The sequence below is a fragment of the Lethenteron reissneri genome, chromosome 60, assembly GCF_015708825.2.
Source record: "Lethenteron reissneri isolate LAM-NWPU_2019-01 chromosome 60, ASM1570882v1, whole genome shotgun sequence".
Taxonomy (NCBI): domain Eukaryota; kingdom Metazoa; phylum Chordata; class Hyperoartia; order Petromyzontiformes; family Petromyzontidae; genus Lethenteron; species Lethenteron reissneri.
In genome coordinates this window covers 964,846-988,602 of record NC_083838.1, presented here as the reverse complement: position 1 = coordinate 988,602, position 23,757 = coordinate 964,846, and the positions used below count along the sequence as shown (strand labels likewise).

General features: G+C 58.2%; 1 protein-coding gene across 1 annotated transcript in view; it reads left to right on the top strand.

Annotated features, from left to right (window-relative positions):
- The window catches only part of LOC133358081 (rho family-interacting cell polarization regulator 1-like), a 47,133-nt gene that overhangs the window by 16,135 nt on the left and 7,241 nt on the right, over positions 1 to 23,757 (top strand). The window contains 20 exon segments of the mRNA XM_061576374.1: positions 234 to 312; positions 1,130 to 1,153; positions 1,980 to 2,033; positions 2,780 to 2,929; positions 4,452 to 4,515; positions 5,190 to 5,233; positions 6,427 to 6,552; positions 7,215 to 7,363; positions 9,726 to 9,855; positions 10,570 to 10,935; positions 10,937 to 11,551; positions 11,553 to 11,801; positions 12,612 to 12,781; positions 13,858 to 14,002; positions 14,414 to 14,552; positions 15,097 to 15,246; positions 15,909 to 16,064; positions 17,796 to 18,010; positions 19,029 to 19,112; positions 23,344 to 23,434. Coding sequence (XP_061432358.1) covers positions 234 to 312; positions 1,130 to 1,153; positions 1,980 to 2,033; positions 2,780 to 2,929; positions 4,452 to 4,515; positions 5,190 to 5,233; positions 6,427 to 6,552; positions 7,215 to 7,363; positions 9,726 to 9,855; positions 10,570 to 10,935; positions 10,937 to 11,551; positions 11,553 to 11,801; positions 12,612 to 12,781; positions 13,858 to 14,002; positions 14,414 to 14,552; positions 15,097 to 15,246; positions 15,909 to 16,064; positions 17,796 to 18,010; positions 19,029 to 19,112; positions 23,344 to 23,434 — 3,200 coding nt within the window.

Below are 23,757 nucleotides of genomic sequence, written 5' to 3'. Positions count from 1 at the left end.
TGTGTGTGTGTGTGTGTGATGTGTGTTTGGGGTGTGTGTGGTGTGTGTGTGATGTGTGGTGTGTGTGTGGTGTGTGTTTGGTGTGTGTGTGGTGTGTGTGTGATGTGTGGTGTGTGGTGTGTGTGTGATGTGTGGTGTGTGTGTGGTGTGTGTGTGTGGTGTGTGTGTGATGTGTGGTGTGTGTGTGTGATGTGTGGTGTGTATGTGATGTGTGTGGTGTGTGTGTGTGTTAGTGAGTTCCTGCAGGCTCATCATACCGAACTGGAATCGATGACCATCCACCAGAAGGAAATGAAACGCAACTCACGGCTGGTGAGTGGTGGTGGCGATGGTGACGGTGATTGTGATGATGATGATGAACACGGCGGTCATGATTGTGATGATGATGATGATCACGTGGGTGGTGATTGATGATGAATATGGTGGTGATGGTGATGACGGTGATGATGAACACGGTGATGGTGATTGTGATGATGATCACGTGGGTGGTGATTTATGATGATGAATATGGTGATGATGGTGGTGACGATGATGACCACGTGGGTGGTGGTATTACGGTGTTCTCTAGTCGATACGATGCGCCACTGTTCCCTCGTATTCAAAAATTGGGGGAGCGTTTTAACAGTCTGGTAGCAGTGTGTGTGTGAGAGATCAGATTTGTGTAACTTTACTGATGGCAGGAAAATGATTGGTTAATCCGGAGAAGGCGGTAGTCGTGGTGATGATGAAGATGATGCTACTGCTGAAAATGCTGATGCTGCTGCTGATGATGCTGATGCTGCTGCTGATGATGCTGATGCTGCTGATGATGATGCTGATGCTGCTGCTGATGATGCTGATGCTGCTGCTGATGATGCTGATGCTGCTGATGATGATGCTGATGCTGCTGCTGATGATGCTGCTGCTGATGATGATGCTGATGCTGCTGCTGATGATGCTGCTAATGGTGCCCTATCGTGCACCTCGTCCCACCTCATCGTTTGTCTTCTGTGCCCACACCTCTTTCCCCCTCTTTCCCACACCTCCTCTGCCCATATCTCTACTACCCACGTCTCTCTCCCGCCCCCTCCTCTGCACTCGTCGTCACCTCCTCGTCGGCGTCACCTCCTCGTCGGCGTCACCTTGTCAGGGCTTCGTGTACGACCTGGACAAGGTGAGATGAGTGTTGTGTACCCAGCACAAACACACACACAGACTACACACACATACACACACGACATACACACACACACACTACACACACACACATACACACACTACACACACATACACACACGACATACACACACACACAGACTACACACACACTACACACACACACTACACATACACGCACACAGACACACACACAAACACACACACAGACACACTACACGCACAGACTACACACTACAGACTCCACACACAAACTACACACTACATACACACAGATTACACAAACACACACTACACACACATACTACACATACACACACACAGACACACACACAAACACACACACAGACACACTACACACACAGACTACACACTACAGACTCCACACACAAACTACACACTACATACACACAGATTACACAAACACACACTACACACACATACTACACATACACACACACAGACACACACACAAACACACACACAGACACACTACACACACAGACTACACACTACAGACTCCACACACAAACTACACACTACATACACACAGATTACACAAACACACATCACACACAGACACACACACTACAAACACAACCGTGCGAGCCCCGTGGTGTGCTATTGGGGACTGATCGCAGACTCTGCATCAGCGAGCACCGGCTCCTGTACCGTGCTGACGAGTCCCAATGAGGACAAAGCCGGTCCACAGTTGTCTGCTGCCGCCGCTGCTGTCAGACGATCGTCATCGTCGTCATCGTCAGAATCGCTGTCGCTATTGTCATCGCCATTGTCATCCTGTCTCCTTTGTGATTCCTCTCCAGCAAATCAAGTCGACGGAGCGATTCATCCGGAGACTCGAGTTCCACGTCAGCAAGGTGACGCTGGAGCGAGCGTGTGTGTGTGCATGCGTGTGTGTGTGTGTGCGTGTGTGTGTATGTGTGTGTGTGCGTGTGTGTGCGTGTGTGTGTGCGTGTGCGTGTGTGTGTATGTGTGTGTGTGTGTATGTGTGTGTGTGTGCGTGTGTGTGTGTGTATGTGCGTGTATGTGTGTGTGTGTGTGCGTGTGTGCGTGTGTGCGTGTATGTGTGTGCGTGTATGCGTGTATGCGTGTATGTGTGTGTGTGTGTATGTGTGTGTGTGTGTATGTGTGTGTGTATGTGTGCGTGTGTGCGTGTGTGCGTGTATGTGTGTGTATGTGTGTGCGTGTGTGTGTGTGTGCGCCGCCGGTTCGGCGTCTGGGGGAGCGGCGGTGCAGCGGTTGGCGCACCGCGCTGCGAACCCGATGTCAAAAGGTCTTTAATAGTTTTTTTACTAAAACTATTAAAGACCTTTTTAAAATATTTTAGCAGGTAAGACCCCGCTGAGCTACGTAGCTCTTTTTCAGAAGCGACTTGGCCATCACAAATGATAACTCAACGAAGTGGCTCATCATCATCATCATGATCATCGTCATCGTCATCAGGACCCGTAGAAAAATCCACGCGATCACGGGGAAAGAGACACCACAAACTCCAAATATACAGCAGCAGGCGTCGGGGTTGGGATCGAACCCACGACCTCCTGCACACCCGGCGAGATAGTCAACATCTCCTGGCCACCGTGGTGGGCCCGTGTGTGTGCAGGTGGAGGAGCTGTACGAGACGTACGGGATCCAGCGCAGGCTGCGGGACGGCGCGCGCCGGATGATGGCCGCGTACGAAACGTCGCCGGGCAGCAGGGAGGCGCGGGACACCCTGCAGGAGGTCACCCGGGGTCACCGCGAGTACACGGAGGTGCGGACACAGACGCGGGGACGCGCGGACACAGACACGCGGACACGTGCGCACACGGACACGCGGACGCGGAGACACGCGGGGACGCACGGACACGCAGACGCACCGACGCTGTGATGCGCGGAAATGGAAAAACACGTGGACACAAGGAGATTGACACAGATGGTCATAGACACAGGGGCACGTGGACACGCAAACGCTCGCACATGCGGACACGCAAACACGCTACGCTTGCCTCCGCTGTGAGCCACGTGATCACGTGATCCGGTGATTCTGCTGCTGCTGCTGCGTCGGCAGTGGTGTAGAAGCCGGTCAATAGAACAACTCTACCGCGTCCGGCAGCACCCCACACCGTGATTTGTGATTTTTCTGTTCAAATTTGCACGAGTGATTTTGCACAGTAGGCGGCTGATTCACGTGCTATGAATCCGCACCTTCGATTAGCACCACAGTGGCTCGGAGATGTTGACTACCTCGCCTGGCACGCAGGATGTCGTGGGTTCAATCCCGACCCTGCTGCTGCTGCTGTATATTTGGAGTTTGCGTCTCTCTCTCCCCGTGATCGCCTGATCTTCCGGTTTCTCCCTCCACACTTCGAAGCGACGTCACGCGTTTCTAAGTTTCCACAACATGATGATAAGGCACTTTCGTTGAGCTATCATTTGCGATCACCAGATCGCTTCTGAGAAAGAGCTACGCTGCTCAGTGCGGCCTTGCCTGGTAAAATAAAAAAACTAATAACACGGTTGGCTACGTACGGTGCAAATTAAGTTCAGCGTACATACACACATAAACACGTGCCATTGCTCGAGATGTCGCCCATCTTACAGTCTACCGATCCTGCTGACAAAGACAAAGATCCCCTGTGTAGCCTTAGACGGTCGGGGCAAGTGCTGTTAGCGAGTAGCACCTATGAAGGCCGGCACGGCACACGAGGGGGTGGGTGGCCAACACCACGCCCGACCGCCTTTGTCTCCCTGGTGGCGATGATTTTACACACCGCACCAGGTACTCATTTGAGGCTGAGTCGACCTAGGGGAGGCCCAGGACCGGTTAAAATAATCATCACCCGGTGGTATTGGATGTAAGTGGGAATCGGTCGGTGGGTTCGTAGTGTAGCGCACTAACCGCTATACTGCCGCTCCCCCCACACACACACGGACACACACGGACACACACACACGGACACACACGGACACACACACACGGTGCTGTGTTGACACGGAGCGTGTCGACTTGTGAGCTGATTGAACTGCAGGTCGCCGGGTTCGTGATGCCACTCCCGAACCGTTGCGCTCCCGCTCCCCTCCCCAGATGCGACTCGTCGAGTTGTGTATTTATAGAACGTGTTTGTGTCTCCGCACGCCCACGTGCGCACACACACACTCACACACACGCACACGCGCGTATACACACACACGCTAATGTGCACACACACACGCACTCACACACGCACGCACTCACACACACTCAATCGCACACATTCACTCACACACACTCACACGCACACACGCACACGCAGAGCCTGTGCGTGATTGAGAACGACATGGAGAGCCTCCTGGGGGAATTTCACATGCGCATGAAGGGTGAGTTCCACACGCAGCTCCTACCCCCCCCCTCCCCACTGCTCCTCCGACAGGGTGCGTCGCGGCCGTGTCGGAGGCGGTGACGTCCCGGGTTCGAGGCCTGGCTTTAGAGCAGATGTCGCAAACGAGTTTTGATTCCTTACCCATACCCGTACCTGGCCGGGTACGGGTACCCGTTCCCTACCCGTACCCGGCCCGAAATGAGTGACAAACAGCTACTCACCAGTGACTCACGGCCTACCCGTACCCGGCCGCACCAGGGTCGCAAACCGCACACGAGGGGGTGGGTGGCCAGCACCACGCCCGACCGCCTTTGTCTCCCCGGTGGCAATGTTTATTACACACCGCACCAGGTACTCATTTAAGGCTGAGTCGACTTAGGGGAGGCCCAGGACCGTTTCAGATAATCGTCACCGCTGGTGGCCGTGATCGGGAATCTACCACCGGTCACCGAGTTCGTTACGCAGCGTGGCGCTAACCGCTGCACCACCGCTCCCCACACACGCACTCTGCAGCACAAGGCGATCAGGCGAGCGCTGTGCCGGCCTTCACAGGTGCTACTTGCTAACAGCACTTGCCCCAACAGTCTGTTAGGTCTACACGGGGCGGAGGGGGGGGGGATCTTTGTGTCCGTCATGACGATGTTGACTCTACGCCGCATCTTTTGTCTCCAGGATTGGCCGGGTTCGCGCGCCTCTGCCCCGGAGATCAGTATGAGGTGAGCGTCGTCATCGTCATCACCGTCATCATCGTCGTCGTCATCACCGCTGTTACCGTTCCGCTTGTTTTCCTGGTTCTCCCCGCCCTCCCGCCCGGTTCTGCATGGGGGAGTTCTCCGGGTTTGCTGCCTCCCGTCGTGGAACTGGGATTAGCCGGTGCAGCGACAGTTCTACATCGCCATATACACACGCAGGCACACGCAGGCACACACGCACACACACGCAGGCACACGCACGCAGTGCCACCGCTCTCGGGCCAAAACATCGCAAAAGTTCAAACGTTGGCGACAGCGGCAGCAGCAGCAGGCAGCGGCGGCAGCAGCAGCAGGCAGCAGCAGCAGGCAGCGGCAGCAGGCAGCGTGGCGCTACTACTCCTGAGAAAACTTGGCAGGACCCTCCTGAGGCAAACAAGCAGTGGCGAGGAGATGTTAACTACCTCGCCTAGTATACAGGAGGTCGTGGGTTCGATCCTGACCCTAACTCCTGCTGCTGCTGTATATTTGGAGTTTGTGTCTCTCTGCCTGTGGTCACGTATTATTTTTCTCCGGTTTTTCCCTCCACATTTAGAATCAACGTCACTTTGTTGGGCTGTCATTTGTGGCGAGGGCACTCCTGAAAATAGCTTCATAGCTCGGTGAGGCCTTACCGGGTCAAATAAAAATAGTTTAGTTTGAGTTTATCGTGTGCGTGTATGCGTGTGTGCGTGTGTGTGTGCGTGTATGTGCGTGTGTGTGCGTGTGTGTGTGCGTGTGTGTGTGTGCGTGTGTGTGTGCGTGTATGTGTGTGCGTGTGCGTGTGTGTGTGCGTGTGTGTGCGTGTGTGTGCGTGTATGTGCGTGTGTGTGTGCGTGTATGTGTGCCGTACGTGGTATGGGTAGCGGTGGCACAGTGGTTACCGCCACGCTGCGCTACGAACCTGGCCACCCGAGTTCGATTCCCGCTCGCGGCCACCAACACCGGTGACGATTATCTGAACCGGTCCTGGACCCTCCCCTAGGTCGACTCAGCCTCAAATGAGTACCTGGTGTGGCGTGTAGTAAACATCGCCACTGGGGAGACAAAGGCAGCCTGATGTGGTGCTGGCCACCCACCCCCTCGTGTGCCGTGACGGCCTTTGTAGGTGCTGCTCGCTAACAGCACTTGCCCCGACAGTCTGTTAAGGCTACACGGGGGATCTTTGTCTCGTGTTCCAGATCTTCATGCGCTATGGGCGTCAGCGCTGGAGGCTCCGCGGACGCATCGACTCGGATGACAAGCAGAGCTGGGACAGCGAGGAGACGCTGCTGGTGCCTCTGATCTCCGACTTGCTCCACATCAAGGTGACACGCTGCACTGGAGCAACATCAGCAGCAGCAGCCTCATCAGCAGTGGCAACAGTCTAATCAGCAGCATCATCATCATCAGCAGCAGCAGCTTTTTCAGAAGCGGCATCAGTAGAAGCGCTTTCATTATCACCATCAGTAGCAGCATCGTCATCAGCACTAACAGCAGCAGCAGCATCATCAGCAGCAGCAGCGCTATCATCATCAGCAGCAGTAACTTATTTAGGAGCAGCATCAGTAGAAGTGATTTCATCATTATCACCATCAGCAGCAGCATCATCATCATCAGCACTAGCAGCAGCATCATCATCAGCACTAGCAGCATCATCATTATCAGCACTATTAGCATCATCATCAGCAGCAGCGCTATCAGCATCATCAGTAGCAGCACTGTCATCAGCATCGGCACTGTCATCATCATCAACGGCAGCAGCAGCAGCGGCGATATCGTCGTCGTCATCGTCAGTAGTGGCGGTAGCAGCGCCATCGTCGCCACCACCCTCGGCGGTCATAGCGTGTCCAGACTGGACCTCCACCAAAGGGTTGTGTGGTTTGTCAACGTCATCGCTGCGACCGTTGCTCCTCCACCCTTGTGGGACCTCACCAGCAGTCCCCCCGGGGCCGGTGTTGCCCCCCCCCCCCGGTGTCGCCGCCCCCAGGTGACGGAGGTCAAGAGCCTGGCCACTCACGTGGTGGTGGGCAGCGTCGTGTGCGAGACGCGGGACCTCCTCGCCGTGGGGCCCCAGCTCGTAGCGGTCGACATCAACGACCTGGGAACCATCAAACTCAACCTGGAGGTCACCTGGAGGTGAGCTCCAGGAGATGGGGATTCAGGATCGGAGTCCTGAGACTCGGCTCCAGGAGATCGGGATTCAGGATCGGAGTCCTGAGACTCGGTTCTAGGAGATTGGGATTCAGGATCGGAGTCCTGAGACTCGATTCTAGGAGATCGGGATTCAGGATCGGAGTCCTGAGACTCGGCTCCAGGAGATCGGGATTCAGGATCGGAGTCCTGAGACTCGATTCTAGGAGATCGGGATTCAGGATCGGAGTCCTGAGACTCGGTTCTAGGAGATTGGGATTCAGGATCGGAGTCCTGAGACTCGGCTCCAGGAGATCGGGATTCAGGATCGGAGTCTTGAGACTCGGTTCTAGGAGATCGGGATTCAGGATTGGAGTCTTGAGACTCGGTTCTAGGAGATTGGGATTCAGGATTGGAGTCCTGAGACTCGGTTCTAGGAGATTGGGATTCAGGATTGGAGTCTTGAGACTCGGTTCTAGGAGATTGGGATTCAGGATTGGAGTCTTGAGACTCGGTTCTAGGAGATTGGGATTCAGGATTGGAGTCTTGAGACTCGATTCTAGGAGATTGGGATTCAGGATCGGAGTCCTGAGACTCGGTTCTAGGAGATTGGGATTCAGGATCGGAGTCTTGAGACTCGGTTCGAGGAGATTGGGATTCAGGATCGGAGTCTTGAGACTCGGCTCCAGGAGATTGGGATTCAGGATCGGAGTCTTGAGACGCGGTTCGAGGAGATTGGGATTCAGGATCGGAGTCCTGAGACTCGGTTCTAGGAGATTGGGATTCAGGATTGGAGTCCTGAGACTCGGTTCTAGGAGATCGGGATTCAGGATTGGAGTCTTGAGACTCGGTTCTAGGAGATTGGGATTCAGGATTGGAGTCCTGAGACTCGGTTCTAGGAGATTGGGATTCAGGATCGGAGTCCTGAGACTCGGTTCTAGGAGATTGGGATTCAGGATCGGAGTCCTGAGACTCGGTTCTAGGAGATTGGGATTCAGGATTGGAGTCCTGAGACTCGGTTCTAGGAGATCGGGATTCAGGATCGGAGTCTTGAGACTCGGTTCTAGGAGATTGGGATTCAGGATCGGAGTCCTGAGACTCGGTTCTAGGAGATTGGGATTCAGGATCGGAGTCCTGAGACTCGGTTCTAGGAGATTGGGATTCAGGATTGGAGTCTTGAGACTCGATTCTAGGAGATTGGGATTCAGGATCGGAGTCCTGAGACTCGGTTCTAGGAGATTGGGATTCAGGATCGGAGTCTTGAGACTCGGTTCTAGGAGATTGGGATTCAGGATTGGAGTCTTGAGACTCGATTCTAGGAGATTGGGATTCAGGATTGGAGTCCTGAGACTCGGTTCTAGGAGATTGGGATTCAGGATCGGAGTCCTGAGACTCGGTTCTAGGAGATTGGGATTCAGGATCGGAGTCTTGAGACTCGGTTCGAGGAGATTGGGATTCAGGATCGGAGTCCTGAGACGCGGTTCTAGGAGATTGGGATTCAGGATCGGAGTCCTGAGACTCGGTTCGAGGAGATTGGGATTCAGGATCGGAGTCTTGAGACTCGGCTCCAGGAGATTGGGATTCAGGATCGGAGTCTTGAGACGCGGTTCGAGGAGATTGGGATTCAGGATCGGAGTCCTGAGACTCGGTTCTAGGAGATTGGGATTCAGGATCGGAGTCCTGAGACTCGGTTCTAGGAGATTGGGATTCAGGATCGGAGTCCTGAGACTCGGTTCCGGAGATCGGGATCAGGATCGGAGTTTGAGACTCGGTCTAGGAGATTGGGATTCAGGATCGGAGTCCTGAGACTCGATTCTAGGAGATCGGCGATTCAGGATCGGAGTCCTGAGTACTCGGTTTTCTAGGAGATCGGAGATCGGATCGGATCCTGAGACTCGGCTCCAGGAAATCGGGATTCCAGGTCGAGTCCTGAGACTCGGTTCTAGGAGATTGGGATTCAGGACGGAGTCCTGAGACTCGGCTCCAGGAGATCGGGATTCAGGATCGGAGTCCTGAGACCGGTTCGAGGAGATTGGGATTCAGGATCGGAGTCCTGAGACTCGGTTCTAGGAGATTGGGATTCAGGATCGGAAGTTCCTGAGACTCGGCTTCCAGGAGATCGGGATTCAGGATCGGAGTCCTGAGACTCGGTTCGAGGAGATTGGGATTCAGGATCGGAGTCTTGAGACTCGGTTCGAGGAGATTGGGATTCAGGATTGGATTCCCGTGACCCGTGTCCCCACCCCCTATAACACCCCACCCCTCCCACCCGCCCCCCCGCCCCTCCCCCCTCCCCCCCCCGCCCCTCCCCCCCCCCGCCCCTCCCCCCCCCCCGCCCCTCCCCCCCCCCCGCCCCTCCCCTGCACAGTCCCTTTGACAAGGAGGACCAGGCGATGACTCCGGGCACCATCGGCAAGATGTCTGCCGCCAGCAAGAGGCTGTCGCTGTACAGCCAGAGCCCGCCTGACACACCGTCCCTACGCGAACAGGCCTTCTACGTGAGCACGCGGCGTTACACCGCTACACCACACCGCTACGCCACACCGCTACACTTCACCGCTACGTTACACCGCTACGTTACACCGCTACACCACACCGCTACGTTACACCGCTACGCCACACCGCTACGCTCCACCGCTACACCACACCGCTACGTTACACCGCTACGCTACACCGCTACGTTACACCGCTACACCACACCGCTACGTTACACCGCTACACTACACCGCTACACCACACCGCTACGCCCTACCGCTACACTCCACTACGACGCTCCACCACGACGTTCCACCGCTACGCCGCTACGCTCAACCACGACGCTATCCCGCTACGTTACACCGCTACACTCCACCACGCATGCAACCGGCAACAACGCCTGCCACAACTTCAGCCACCAACGTGGGGCAACATCGCAGGCAAATGCAGGCCTGGTTCTTGACCCCTGGGCCCGAGGTCCCGGCGGCACGAGTGCGCCACTTTGCGACGTAACTCGACGCCAGGTCGGCAGAGGTGGTCGCGTGGCTCACAGGTCAGGTCGGGCGTAGGCCGCGTGATTTGGTGATGGGCTCATCACGACGACGCAGTTGCGATTGTAATCGACGTTCCCCTCTACCCCCCCCCCCGCGCTCTCCTTTCGCAGTGGCCGGCACTCAAATCGTCGTGTACGTGGCTCTGCCCGCTAATTCGCTCCGTATGTTTCCGTTCGCTCGCAGAACATGCTGCGTCGTCACGACGAGCTGGAGAACGGAGCCACCTCCTCGCTCTCGTCGGACTCCATGGACGGCTCCGTGAGTCCCCGGACTCCGCTCGACGCCGGCACCAGCAGCCGACGGCGTCCGATCCCTGAGTACCAACTCCCGATCCCGGAGTACGAAGCCCCGGGTCTCGGTTCCGGACGCGAGCCGGAAACTCCGTCCTCTGCCACCGCCGCCGTCGATGACGTTTCCTCCCCGAGCGAGCGGCGGGTGGAGAACGGCGAGCCGGAGCCTTGCGAGCCGCCCCGCGCCGACGGCTCACCGCCGCCGCCGCCGCCGCCGCCGGACGAGATGGAGCGTGCGACGAAGCCGGTCGTGGGCAACTGGCGTCCCGGCGTACGGCCGCGCGCTCAGCCAGATCAGCGAGGGGAGCGTGGACTCGCTGGAAGAGCACGGCGGGGCGGGGGGAAGTGTCGGTGAGGCTGCGGCGGTTGCGGTGGCCGCGGGAGACGGCGAGGATTGGCCGGCCGAGGGAGGAGCGGCGGAGGAGGCAGCCGAGGCTTTGGAAGCCGGGGGAAGCGACGGTCCGCGGGAGGACGTGGAACCGGCGCTCGCCCCGGCGAAACTGGCAGTCGTCCCGGCGGAACCGGCGGTCGCCTCGGACCGAGGAGCGGAGGCCGCAACCGAGGACGCCGGCGTGGGCGACGTCACGGCCGGCGGGAGCTGCTCCTCGCTGAGACGCTCGCCGGCGCGCGGCGACGGAGCGTTGGGCCGCGAGCCCAGACCGGGCAAGGACGGCCTGCTGCTGAGCGCCAACGCCAGCGAGATTTTCTTCACCGACAAATCAAAGGACGTCGTGCATTTCTTCAACGCCGCGGTCGTGCCGTGTGATGACGACGACGACGACGACGACGCCGACTCGAACGGCGCCAAAGATTCCCGCCGAGACGAGACGACGGCCGTGGGCGATCGCATCGCCGTCTCACCTCCCGGGGTCGCCTTGCCGAACCAAAGAAACCTCGGGGCCGGCCGAGCAGGTCAGGCCCGCCCCCTCGCCCGCCCCCTCGCCCGCCCCCTCGCCCGAGCCGGGGGCGGCGAGCGCGGGGGAGGATTCGGGCGAGCGGCTAGGAGGACCGGGCCTCGAGCGGGCCTGGCAGGCGCTGTGCTCGGCGCTGGACGACTGCAGGGGCCGCTACGCGGAGCTGCAGCTGCTGGAGCAGGAGGTTGCCGACCTGGATCGCATTCTGCAGGTTGGTGCGCTCGCGAGGGACGCGTGGTCATTCGCTCCATTCGGGTGGTGCGGGGGCGGGGGTGGGGTCGGCACCGCACTGCACCGTGGTGGTGAATATCAGATTGTGACGGTCCCTTCATAGATAATGGTCACGGGGCAGCAGGTTGACTATCCTTGTCCATGGTGAACTGGACGACTTCCGTGGTCAGCTAACAAAAAGAGACATTTTTTGTTTCAAGAGGCACCACCGCACGCGGCTCCGGTAGCCGCGAGTTTGCCGACTCCCCCCCCTCCCCCCCCCCTGGGGTCTCGTGAAGGGGCTGTCACCGCCGCTGCGCGTCACGGACACGTAGCTGCGGTGGGGGGGGCGGGGGTGACGTTGCCTCGTGGCTCTATCCGATATCATCGCTGTCAACCCCTTGTCAGTGCCCTACCTTATTACAGACCAATTCAGATCTCTACAAAGTCCCATCACAAGGGAGAAATGCAAACAAATAGACAACACATTTTTTTTTTTGTGGCCCGTATTGAAACGGCTGTACGCCATATGGACCTGTAAACTAAATCTCCCTGTACCAGAATGCGCGGTAAACCGTGTGGGTTGACGGCAATGCAATGGGGTCGTCGCATGGATTTTTCTCGCCGGGTCCTCCGATTTTTCCCCCTCCGCGTCTGGAATCGGTGTCCGCTCGTTTCGAGTATTTGCCCGCCGCCGCTGCCTCTGCCGCCGCTACAAATGTCCACGTGGTGGCGGCGAGGCCGCTTCAGTTGAGCCGCCGTTTGCCGTTTGTTCGTTTGACGCTCTCAACCGCCACGGGCCGCGACGCAGCCGGGCGGGAAGGTGTCACGGAGTCGCGCGTCCAGCGTCAGCCTCTCGGTGGAGCACGCCCTGGAGAGTTTCAACTTCCTCCACTCGCCCGACCTGGACGACGAGGAGATGGAGCAGGACGCGGAGGAGGAGGCGGAGCGCCACCGTGAGGCTGCGGAGTCGGACGGCAAGTGAGTTCACGGATCCGTCGACATCCTGAACGCCGCGGACGCTGAACGGCTGATCCACAACATTTGTTTTGTCGCGCGTCGGCTGCTGCAATGCCCTGCAGTATGTTCACAATGCGCCCGCCAGGGTGCTAACTGGTACACGACCCTTGAAGGATCACGTCGCATACCCGTGCTGCTGTCCCTTCACTGGCTCCTGTCCGTACCCCCGCGATAGATTTTAAGATTCTCTAGCTGGCATTTTAAGGGCCTTTAAATGGACTCGCTTCCTCCTTTAAGCCACGTAATATTCCAGCAAGATCGCTACGATCCTCGGAGTGTGCATTGTTCGCTGTCCCACGGCCTCTAGGCTTCGCACTTCGGGTGACGACGGTGCCTTGGCAGTAGCGCGAACCCCGAGACACTCTACTACAAATCTTCAAATCTCGACGAAAAACTCATTTGTTTAAAAATGTATTTCTCTCCCTCTCTCTTTAGTATATTCAACCGTCTGTCTCACTTTCTTCTTTACTTGGCTGACGTTAAGCTATTTTCCGCCTTTCCACGCACAAGCGCCCTGAGAAGGTCAACACACGTATTACACATAGACTCAACACTACCCATAGACTCAACACTACCCATAGACTCAACACTACATATAGACTCAACACTACCCATAGACTCAACACTACCCATAGACTCAACACTACCCATAGACTAACACTACCCATAGACTCAACACTACCCATAGACTCAACACTACCCATAGACTCAACACTACCCATAGACTCAACACTGCCCATAGACTCAACACTACCCATAGACTCAACACTGCCCCATAGACTAACACTACCCATAGACTAACACTACCCATAGACTAACACTACCCATAGACTCAACACTACCCATAGACTAACACTACCCATAGACTCAACACCGCACCTCCAATTAGCGCGGTTGGCTACGTACGGTGCGAAAGAAGTTCAACATTCATATGTTTGTATTGAGCGTGGCGGATAACCATTGCGGATGTGGTGGTGGGCCTGGACTTTAGGTATCTATCTATCTTCATGTATATATCATGATTTTGTCAATAACAGGCGGCAAGGCGACGTTGAGGTGGAGGCGGTGGTGGTGGCTACCGGCGACGGCGCGGAGCTCGGCACCGGCGCCCCGACCACCGGCAGCGAGGGCCTCGACGTGGCCTTGGCTCTGCACGCGGATTACTGCACCCACCTCGTCATGGTGTGTGCACGCACGCGACTGTGCGTGTGTGTGTGCACGCGTGTGTGTGTGTGCGCACGTGTGCGTGCGTTGGGAGAGCGGTCGTGTCGCGGTTAGCGGGCTGCGCCACAAACCCGATCACCCGAGTTCGATTCCCGCTCACGGCCAACACCAGTGACGAACCGGTCCTGGGCCTCCCCTGGCTCGACTCCGCCTCAAATGAGTACCTGGTGCGGTGTGTAGTAAACATCGTCACTGGGGAGACAAAGGCGGCCGGCAGTGGTGCTGGCCACCCACCCCCTCTCGTGCCATTCCGGCCTTCATAGGTGCTCGCTAACAGCACTTGCCCCAACAGTCTGTGTGCCGATGCCTCTGTGTGTCCACCCCGCCGTGTGTACGTATACTGCCGTATGTCCACCCCGCCGTGTGTAGAAGCTCGGCACGTTTGGGCCCCTGCGCTGCGGGGAGCTGTGCGCCCTCGACCGCCTGCACGGCCAGGCGGCCGTGCTGCGGCGAATCGCGGAGCTCACGCGAGACTTGTGCGACGGGCAGATCCTGAGCATCGCACGCGGTACGCACCAGCCAGTAGCGTCGCACGGCCGCCCCCATCCCATCATGCAATGCAGCCACACCCCTATACCACCATTCACTACAGCCGCCCCTTTCCCATCATGCACTGAGGCCGCGCCTATCCCATCATGCACTGTGGCCACCTCTATCCCATCATGCACTGTGGCCACCTCTATCCCATCATGCACTGCAGCCACCCCTATCCCATCATGCACCAAGGCTGCCCGTATCCCATCATGCACTGCAGCCACCCCTGTCCCATCATGCAACAAGGCCGCCCTTATCCCATCATGCACTGCAGCCACCCCTATCCCATCATGCACTGCAGCTGCCCCTATCCCATCATGCACCGAGGCCGCCCCTATCCCATCATGTCCTACCGCCGACCTGATCCCATCATAAATTACAGCTGCCCCTGTCTCATAATGCATCATGACGATGCTTTCCTTTTCCCCTCCCGTGACGTGTTGCCCCCCCCCCTCTGCCCCCCCCTCTGCCCCCCCCTCTGCCCCCCCCCTCTGCCCCCCCCCCACGTTGCGGTGCAGCGGTGCCCGAGCTGTGTGAGCGCGAGTGCGTGCTGCGCTTCTGGGAGCGCGTCGCCGAGCCGGGGGGAGCACAGCTGTGCGCCACGGCGGAGCGGCTCGCCGCCACCGTGTCGTCCGACTACTCGGAGACGCTGGCGCACACGGACGCAGGTGAGACGCACACGCGTGTGTGTGTGCGTGAGTTAGTGAGACCGCCACGTGCGCGTGTGTGTGTGTGCGCGAGTTAGTGAGACCGCCGCGCGCGCGCGTGCATATGTGTGTGAGTTGGTGAGACCGCCGCGTGCGCGTGTGTGTGTGCGCGAGTTGGTGAGACCGCCGCGTGCGCGCGTGTGTGTGCGCAAGTTGGTGAGACCGCCGCGTGCGTGCGTTGAGTGACCGCGGGTCGCCGGGTTTACCACCGCGCCACCGCTACCCGTGCCACGTACAGAGACGCACAAACACGCACACTCCACCTTAAACTACTCAACTATTGTATTTCACCGGGTAAGTCCCACCGAGCTTTGTAGCTCTTTTTTTCAGAAGCAAGCGAACCGCCACGCTGCCGCTCGATTGCCACTCACGGCCACGACTACCGGTGGCAATTATCTGAACCCAGTGCTGGGCCTCCCGTAGGTCAACTCGGCCTTAAACGAGTCCTCGCTGCGGTGTGTAAAACATCAGCGCTGGGGGAGACAAAGGCGGCCGGGCGCGGCGCTGGCCACCCACCCCCCCTCGTGTGCCACGGTGCCGGCGCTCGCAGGCGCTGCTACTCGCTAACAGCACTTGCCCCGACAGTCTGTTAAGGCCACACGGGGGATCTTTGCCTTTGTCAGTGTGCGTGCGCCTGCTGGAGCGGCTGCTGGGCCGCCGCGTGCGTCGCCTGCGCTCGTGTGCGCCCGCGCGCGTCACCGCGTTCCAGCTGGCGGCGCTAGCGCAGCAGCACGACGTGCGGACCATGGACTCCTTCATCACCCGGCTGGGGCACGAGGGTACGGGAAATACAGACACTCAGAGATACACAGAGACTCGGAGATACTCATACAGATACACAGATACACAGAGACTCACACAGATACACAGATACACAGAGATACTCATACAGATACACAGATACTCAGAGACTCACACAGATACACAGATACACAGAGATACTCGTACAGATACACAGAGACTCGGAGATACTCATACAGATACACAGATACACAGAGACTCACACAGATACACAGATACTCAGAGATACTCGTACAGATACACAGAGATTCAGGGATACTCATACAGATACACAAACACTCAGAGATACTCGTACAGATACACAGATACTCAGAGATACTCATACAGACACTCAGAGATACTCATACAGATACACAGACTCAGAGATACTCATACAGATAGACAGAGACTCATAGAGATAGACAGAGACTTGGCTGGAAAGCGGTGAAAATAATCTGTCGTTGAATCGAATTGCGCATCGACACGACCAAGTGGACTCGTGATTTGCTCGCTCTGTCGGCCCCCCCCACCCCCCCTTCCTCTGCCCCCCCCACCCCCTCCTGCCTCTGCCCCCCCCACCCCCTCCTCCTTCCTCTGCCCCCCCCACCCCCTCCTCCTTCCTCTGCCCCCCCCACCCCCCCTTCCTCTGCCCCCCCCACCCCCTTCCTCCTCCTTCCTCTGCCCCCCCACCCCCCTCCTTCCTCTGCCCCCCCCACCCCCCTCCTCCTCCTTCCTCTGCCCCCCCCCACCCCCCTCCTGCCTCTGCCCCCCCCACCCCCTCCTCCTTCCTCTGCCCCCCCCACCCCCCTCCTTCCTCTGCCCCCCCACCCCCCTCCTCCTCCTTCCTCTGCCCCCCCCCACCCCCCTCCTGCCTCTGCCCCCCCCACCCCCTCCTCCTTCCTCTGCCCCCCCACCCCCTCCTCCTTCCTCTGCCCCCCCCACCCCCCTCCTTCCTCTGCCCCCCCCACCCCCTCCTCCTTGCTCTGCCCCCCACCCCCCTCCTTCCTCTGCCCCCCCCACCCCCCTCCTTCCTCTGCCCCCCCCACCCCCCTCCTCCTTGCTCTGCCCCCCCCACCCCCCTCCTTCCTCTGCCCCCCCACCCCCCTCCTTCCTCTGCCCCCCCCACCCCCCTCCTCCTTGCTCTGCCCCCCCCACCCCCCTCCTTCCTCTGCCCCCCCACCCCCTCCTCCTTCCTCTGCCCCCCCCACCCCCCCTCCTTCCTCTGCCCCCCCCCACCCCCTCCTCCTTGCTCTGCCCCCTACCCCCCACCTTCCTCTGCCCCCCCCCACCCCCCTCCTGCCTCTGCCCCCCCCCACCCCCCTCCTGCCTCTGCCCCCCCCCACCCCCCTCCTCCTCCTGCCTCTGCCCCCCCCTCCTCCTCTTTCCTCTGCCCCCCCCCACCCCCCTCCTGCCTCTGCCCCCCCCCACCCCCCTCCTGCCTCTGCCCCCCCCCACCCCCCTCCTCCTCCTGCCTCTGCCCCCCCTCCTCCTCTTTCCTCTGCCCCCCCCCCCCACCCCCCTCCTTCCTCTGCCCCCCCCCACCCCCCTCCTGCCTCTGCCCCCCCCAACCCCCCTCCTCCTCTTTCCTCTGCCCCCCCCCCCCACCCCCCTCCTTCCTCTGCCCCCCCCACCCCCCTCCTGCCTCTGCCCCCCCCACCCCCCTCCTCCTCTTTCCTCTGCCCCCCCCCCCACCCCCCTCCTGCCTCTGCCCCCCACCGCCGCCCTCCCAGTGTCCCTTGCGGCGTCGCTGGAGTCGCACGACCGCAGCGAGGTCCTGCGTGGGCTCAAGCGTCTCGCCGGGTCGGACGCGGCCGCCCCTCCGCGCCTGACGGTGGCCAACATGACGTCCCTCGCGCCGCTCCTATTGGACAGCGACGCCAAGATCAGCCAATCGGCGGCGACGATACTCAGGAGGGCGGCGAGCGAGGCGCCGCTCCGAGAGAAGGTGATCACTCTGCAATGAAAGTGTTAAGCTGTCAATTATGCTTTTACTTTACCAGCTGTAAGGCCCCACTGAGCTATGAGGCTCTTTCTCAGAAGTGACCTGGCCATCGCAAATGATTCATCGTCGTCATCATCGTCACGTGGACATTAATAGCAGCAGCCAAATACTCTAAACGTGGGAAGTTGATTCTAAATGTGGAGGGAAAATGCGGAGGAGCCGGACAGAAATCCACGCGAACACGAGGAGAGAGACACACAGCAGACTCCAATACAGCAGACGTCAGGGTCGGGATCGAACCCACGACCTCCTGCATACCAGGCGAGGTAGTCAACATCTCCTAGCCACCGTGATGATGATGAGAGAGAGACACACAAACTCCAATACAGCAGGCGTCAGGGTCGGGATCGAACCCACGACATCCTGCACACCAGGCGAGGAAGTTAAAGTCTCCTAGCCACCGCCACGCCCATGAAGAGGGGGACATTGCCAGAAACGACGCCTGCCGTATTTATATTAACGTATAAATGTCTTCAAAGTTTTCCCTTTCAGAGCCCCAAGGTGGCTCAGCGGCAGAGCGAGCGGCTCCCAATCGCAAAGGTCGCGAGTTCAAATCCTGGTTGTGGTTTCACTCCACCCATCATCATCATCATCACCATCATCACCCCTCCAGGGTCGATGAATAAGTACCACTTTGTGATGATGACAATTTGCGTTCGGTAGAGCCGTGTGCCCTCCTTCGCACGGTGACGTCTCGGGCGATAAGCAACTTGCACCTCATCGCACCTCAACACATTGGAAGGGCACCCCCAGTGGCAGCTGTCCCTGTGTGGCACAAGGTGCCCTCGGCACTTGGTCTGCAAGCGGGCACATCAGTCTCGGGCGGGCGCGGCGCTGGCCACCCACCCCTTCGTGCGCCCTGCCGGCCTTCATAGGTGCTGCTACTCGCTAACAGCACTTGCCCCGACAATCTGTTAAGGCTACACGGGGGGGGGATCTTTGTCTTTGTGCGTGTGAACAGGTGGTGGTTTGGTGTCTGCAGCTTCTGGAAGAGGAGGATGAGATCCTGAGACGAGCTGGTTGTGCAGCACTGGCTTGCCTGCAGGTGAACACACACACAAAGACAAAGATCCCCCGTGTAGCCTTAACAGACTGTAGGGGCAAGTGCTGTTAGCAAGCACCTATGAAGGCCTGAACGGTACACGAGGGGGTGGGTGGCCAGCACCACGCCCGGCCGCCTTTGTCGCGATGTTTACACATTGCACCAGGTACTCATTTGAGGGACAACAACAACAACAACCGCCATTCGCCACTAAGTGGCGGTGACGTCACCACGATGCTTGTGCCAGGCCAAGTGCACCTTGAGGCCACGTGAAGTGTCGAAAGCCCGCTGACAGGAGGTCACGGGGCAGACCCAGGTGCCACGGGTCGACTGACCGAGATGACCGAGATGACTGGCTGATGCACCACCTGTGCCCCCTACTGTGCCGACTTGCTGTGCTTTAGCCACCCGGCGCTCCGCTCGTTGTTGTGAGCGTCGCTCCTCCGCCCTCCGTTGTTGTTGGAGGGCGACTGCCTCCAACTGCCCAGTAGCGTCCTTCACGAGCCTCCTCCACTGAGGCCGATCTTGACACCGCTGGTACCAGTCATCGGCAAGTCCACTCAGCTCCACGTCCTCCTGTACCACATCACTCCATCTCTTCTCCAGCCCGTGCCGCGCCCGTCTAGCCCCCTCGATCCGGCCGAACAAAAGCTGTTTAGGCATTCGGTGGCTGGGCATGCGGGCTACATGACCCAGCCAACGCAGCCTTGCCTGCCGGAGGAGCTCACTGATGGGACTTTGCCCAGATCTTTCAAGGATTTGTGAGCTCCTCACACAATCCAGCCTGGTTAAACCCAGGATGGATCGTAGGCAGGCCAGCCTAAATGTTTCCAACCGGCGAAGATGCTCCACCAGGGGGGTCCACGTCTCGCAAGCGTAGAGAAGGGAGGGAATGACCGTGGCCGAGAAGACCTGAAGCTTCGTGCGGAGCGACAGACCAGGTAGCTTCCACACAGCGTTACGCAACCGATGAAAAGATATTGCCGCTCGACTGATTCGGAGTGAGACCTCTGCTGATAGACTGGAGCCGGTCATAAGCACACTGCCCAGGTATGGGAAACTCTCCACTCTCTCCACAACTGCCCCATCACCAATTGGGAGTTGTGGGGGTGGAGTGTCCGATGGTACAAAATACCCAGGCAGGTGCTTAGTTTTGGTGGGGCTGATGGTAAGGCCCCACCTCTTAGTGGCACGCTCCAGTCTCAGCAGCAGCATCTCCAACTCCTCTTCTGAATGAGCAGCTATTACCAAATCATCGGCATACATAACATGGTTGACCAATAGGGAGCCATCCCTTGATCGCACCCGGGCGTCGATCAGCCTCCCATTATATCTGTACCAAATGGAAATTCCCCCGGTACAGCTATTGAGGGCTTCACGAACTACGCGGTCAAAATAGATGTTAAATAATGTGGGAGCCAGAGGACATCCCTGTCGCACCCCAAGGTGTACAGGGAAAGGCTCCGACTCCCGGCCACGTAGTTTTACCCGGGCCCGCTCACCATCATGAAGGTCCTTAATGATCGTTAGCAGAGGGTCAGGGACTCCGAAAGCACGAAGAACAACCCAGAGCCCAGTCCTACTGATGGTATCATAGGCCTTGACCAGGTCAATAAAGCAGAGATGTAGGTCTTTTTGGAATTCCCTACACCTCTGCTGTAGTAGACGGACAGAAAATATGGCATCTGTGCAGGACCGCCCTTTCCTGAAACCGCATTGGGGCTCCGCAAGCCTCTCCTCAGCGTGCCTAGCAAGGCGATGTTGAATAATCCTTGCCAGGACCTTACCCGGCACACTGAGGAGTGAGATGCCCCTTTAGTTGTTACAGTCGGTACGGTCCCCCTTCTTAAAGAGGGGGACCACCAGGGCATCCTTCCAGTCCTGCGGAACCCGTCCAGTGGTCCAGACTGTTGTTATGATGTCATATAGGGCAGTCTGTGCACAAACGCCACCCTCCCTCAGCATTTCGCTTGGGAGATCATCTCTGCCCGATGCCTTCCCTGGTCTCAGACTCCGGATTGCCCTCAGTACTTCCTCAACAGCTGGCACCTCAGCCAGCCACTCACAGGGGGTGACCTCTTCCAATATTTGAGGCACCGCAGCCTCAGCAGGGTTATCACCACTTTGTGCCATGATGTTTTCCTGGCTGAGAGAATTTCCCTCCCCCAGGACCTCACAGAAATGCTCAGCAAATCTGCAAACCTGTTCCTGGGGGTCGGAGATTGGATCACCGTTTTTTCCTCTAATGATGGTAATAGGTGTGGCGCTGCAGGTTACTTTTTTGATGGAGTTAAATAGTGATTTGTGATCACGGGCCACTGAGGCAGACTCCATCTCCTCAGCAACCCGCGACCACCACCCATCCTTACAGCGCCTTACGGCTCTCCGAACTTCCGAGCGAAGGCTGCGGTAAACCTCCTCATTCTCTGACGTGGGATGCTGTAGGCGATGAGAGTGGGCCTGACGCTTTTTCTCAATTAACCTGAACACCTCCTCTGTCAGCCAGGGTTTCTGGGGAGGTCTGGACCGCGTACCCAAAGCAGCCATTGCAGCTGCATGAGTCACAGTCTTAAACCTCGCCCATTTCCCCTCAACATCAGGTGGAGTGGGGGACGATGCCAACCCCAGCTGCAAGCGATGATGAAATTCTTGCTTGCAACTTTCATCAGCTAACTGAGACCAGGCCACTTTTGGTTGGAATGGGATCCTGGGTGTACACCCACCACCGGAGTGGAAGAAAGGCAGGCGCATCTTACAGATGACTAGTCGATGGTCAGAGGACAGATCAGCTCCACGGTAGGTCCTGGTGTCAAGGACATGGGTTCGCATCCGCTGGTCCGTCACTATGTAGTCCAGCAGATGTTCTTGCTTGGACCCGGCATGTATCCATGATGTTGTGTGGATGCGCCGATGCCGGAAGAGCGTGTTGGTAATTACAAGCCCATGGGCTGCACAAAAATCTAGCAGCCTCCTACCGTTATTATTGAGCTGATCTGGCCCATGCCTTCCAATCACTCCAGACCAGGTATCAGCATCATGACCAACTCGGGCATTGAAGTCACCCAACAAGATGACTCTGTCCCGAGTGGCCACTTTAGCCAGCACCTGTGACAGGAGGTCATAGAAAGAGTCTGACTCATCGGCTTTGCCTGCATCCCTCCACGGATGTTCGTCTTCGGTGGGGGCATAAGTAACCACGACCACCACTCCTCGCCTCTGGTTGATGGGAAGGCGAGCCCAAAGTATCCTGGGGCTTACAGCTTCCCACACCTCACCGCCACGCTCCCACGCCCCCTTCATTCTTTTGTTCAGAAGAAGAGCCACACCCTGTTGTTTGGCAGTCTCCTGCCCCGAGTAGAGGACTGTCCACCCCTCATGGTGGCAGGAGCCAGAACCGGTCCACCGGACCTCCTGAATGCCACAGAGATCCAGGCGGTACCGGTCCAGCTCCCGACAGAGGAGTGGCAGCCTCTCCTCCGCAGTGAGCGTTCGAACATTCCACGTGGCCATCCGCAATGGTTTTTTGTTGTTTCTGGAGGAGCCCCGAGGGTGAAAATTCAATCTCCTGGCTCCGCCAAATGGGGTTTGGCCAGGAGACGTCATAAAAGCCTGACCCCCCGGGGCCTCCGGCACAAGCTTATTTGTTACAGGTTTATGTTTAATTCGTGGTTTAGTGGTGGTTAATTGAAGGTGGAGGGGTTACCAGCCCCTCACACCCGTCCAGAGCCCCCGTTTAGCCACTGTGGTGGTCACAGACGCCATGAGGGGAGAGGCCAATGGGCATTGGCCCTCCCCCCACAGCACTGCCCACGACAGTGTTGCCCGTCCGGCACCGCGAGGAGGTAGGAGGTTGTTTTGAGGGACGCACACACACGCACAGACATGCACACACTTGTGTGAGCTTACACACACGTACACGTGAGTTTACACACACATACACACACACACGTGTGAGTTTACACACATACACGTGAGTTTACACACACATACACACACACGTGTGAGTTTACACACATACACACGTGAGTTTACACACCTATGCACACGTGTGAGTTTACACACACATACACACACTTGTGAGTTTACACACACGTACACACACGCGTGAGTTTACACACATACACACACACGCGTGAGTTTACACACGTACACACACGCGTGAGTTTACACACCCATGCACACACACACACGTGCTACACGAGGGGGGGTTCCTTGTCTGTGTGCCCTCACCTAGGCCAAGGAGAGCATGGAGCAGCTCCTGCACCTGTGCCAGGTCGACCAGGAGCCCGTGAAGATCGCGGCCAGGGACGCCATCTTCTCCTTCGGTGAGGCCCCACCGAGCCCCGGCGTTAACCAGGGCGGCCGCTGGTCTTGAACCGACACGTCGCTGTGGCGGGGGGGGGGGGTGGCGGGGGGGGCGGACGGTGGCCGTCGGGTCAGGAATGGCTACGAAGCGGCAGACGCGGCGCAACTGGAGGGACGCGGAGCGTCGAGCGGCGTTCGTGGCACGCGTGGGATGGTGGCACGCGTGGGATGGTGGCACGTGTGGGATGGTGCCACCGTTGCTGCCACGATGGATGTGGGGGGGGGGGGGGGAAGCGTTTATCCGGCAGTGGATCCAGCATGGCCGACGACAATTTTACAACTA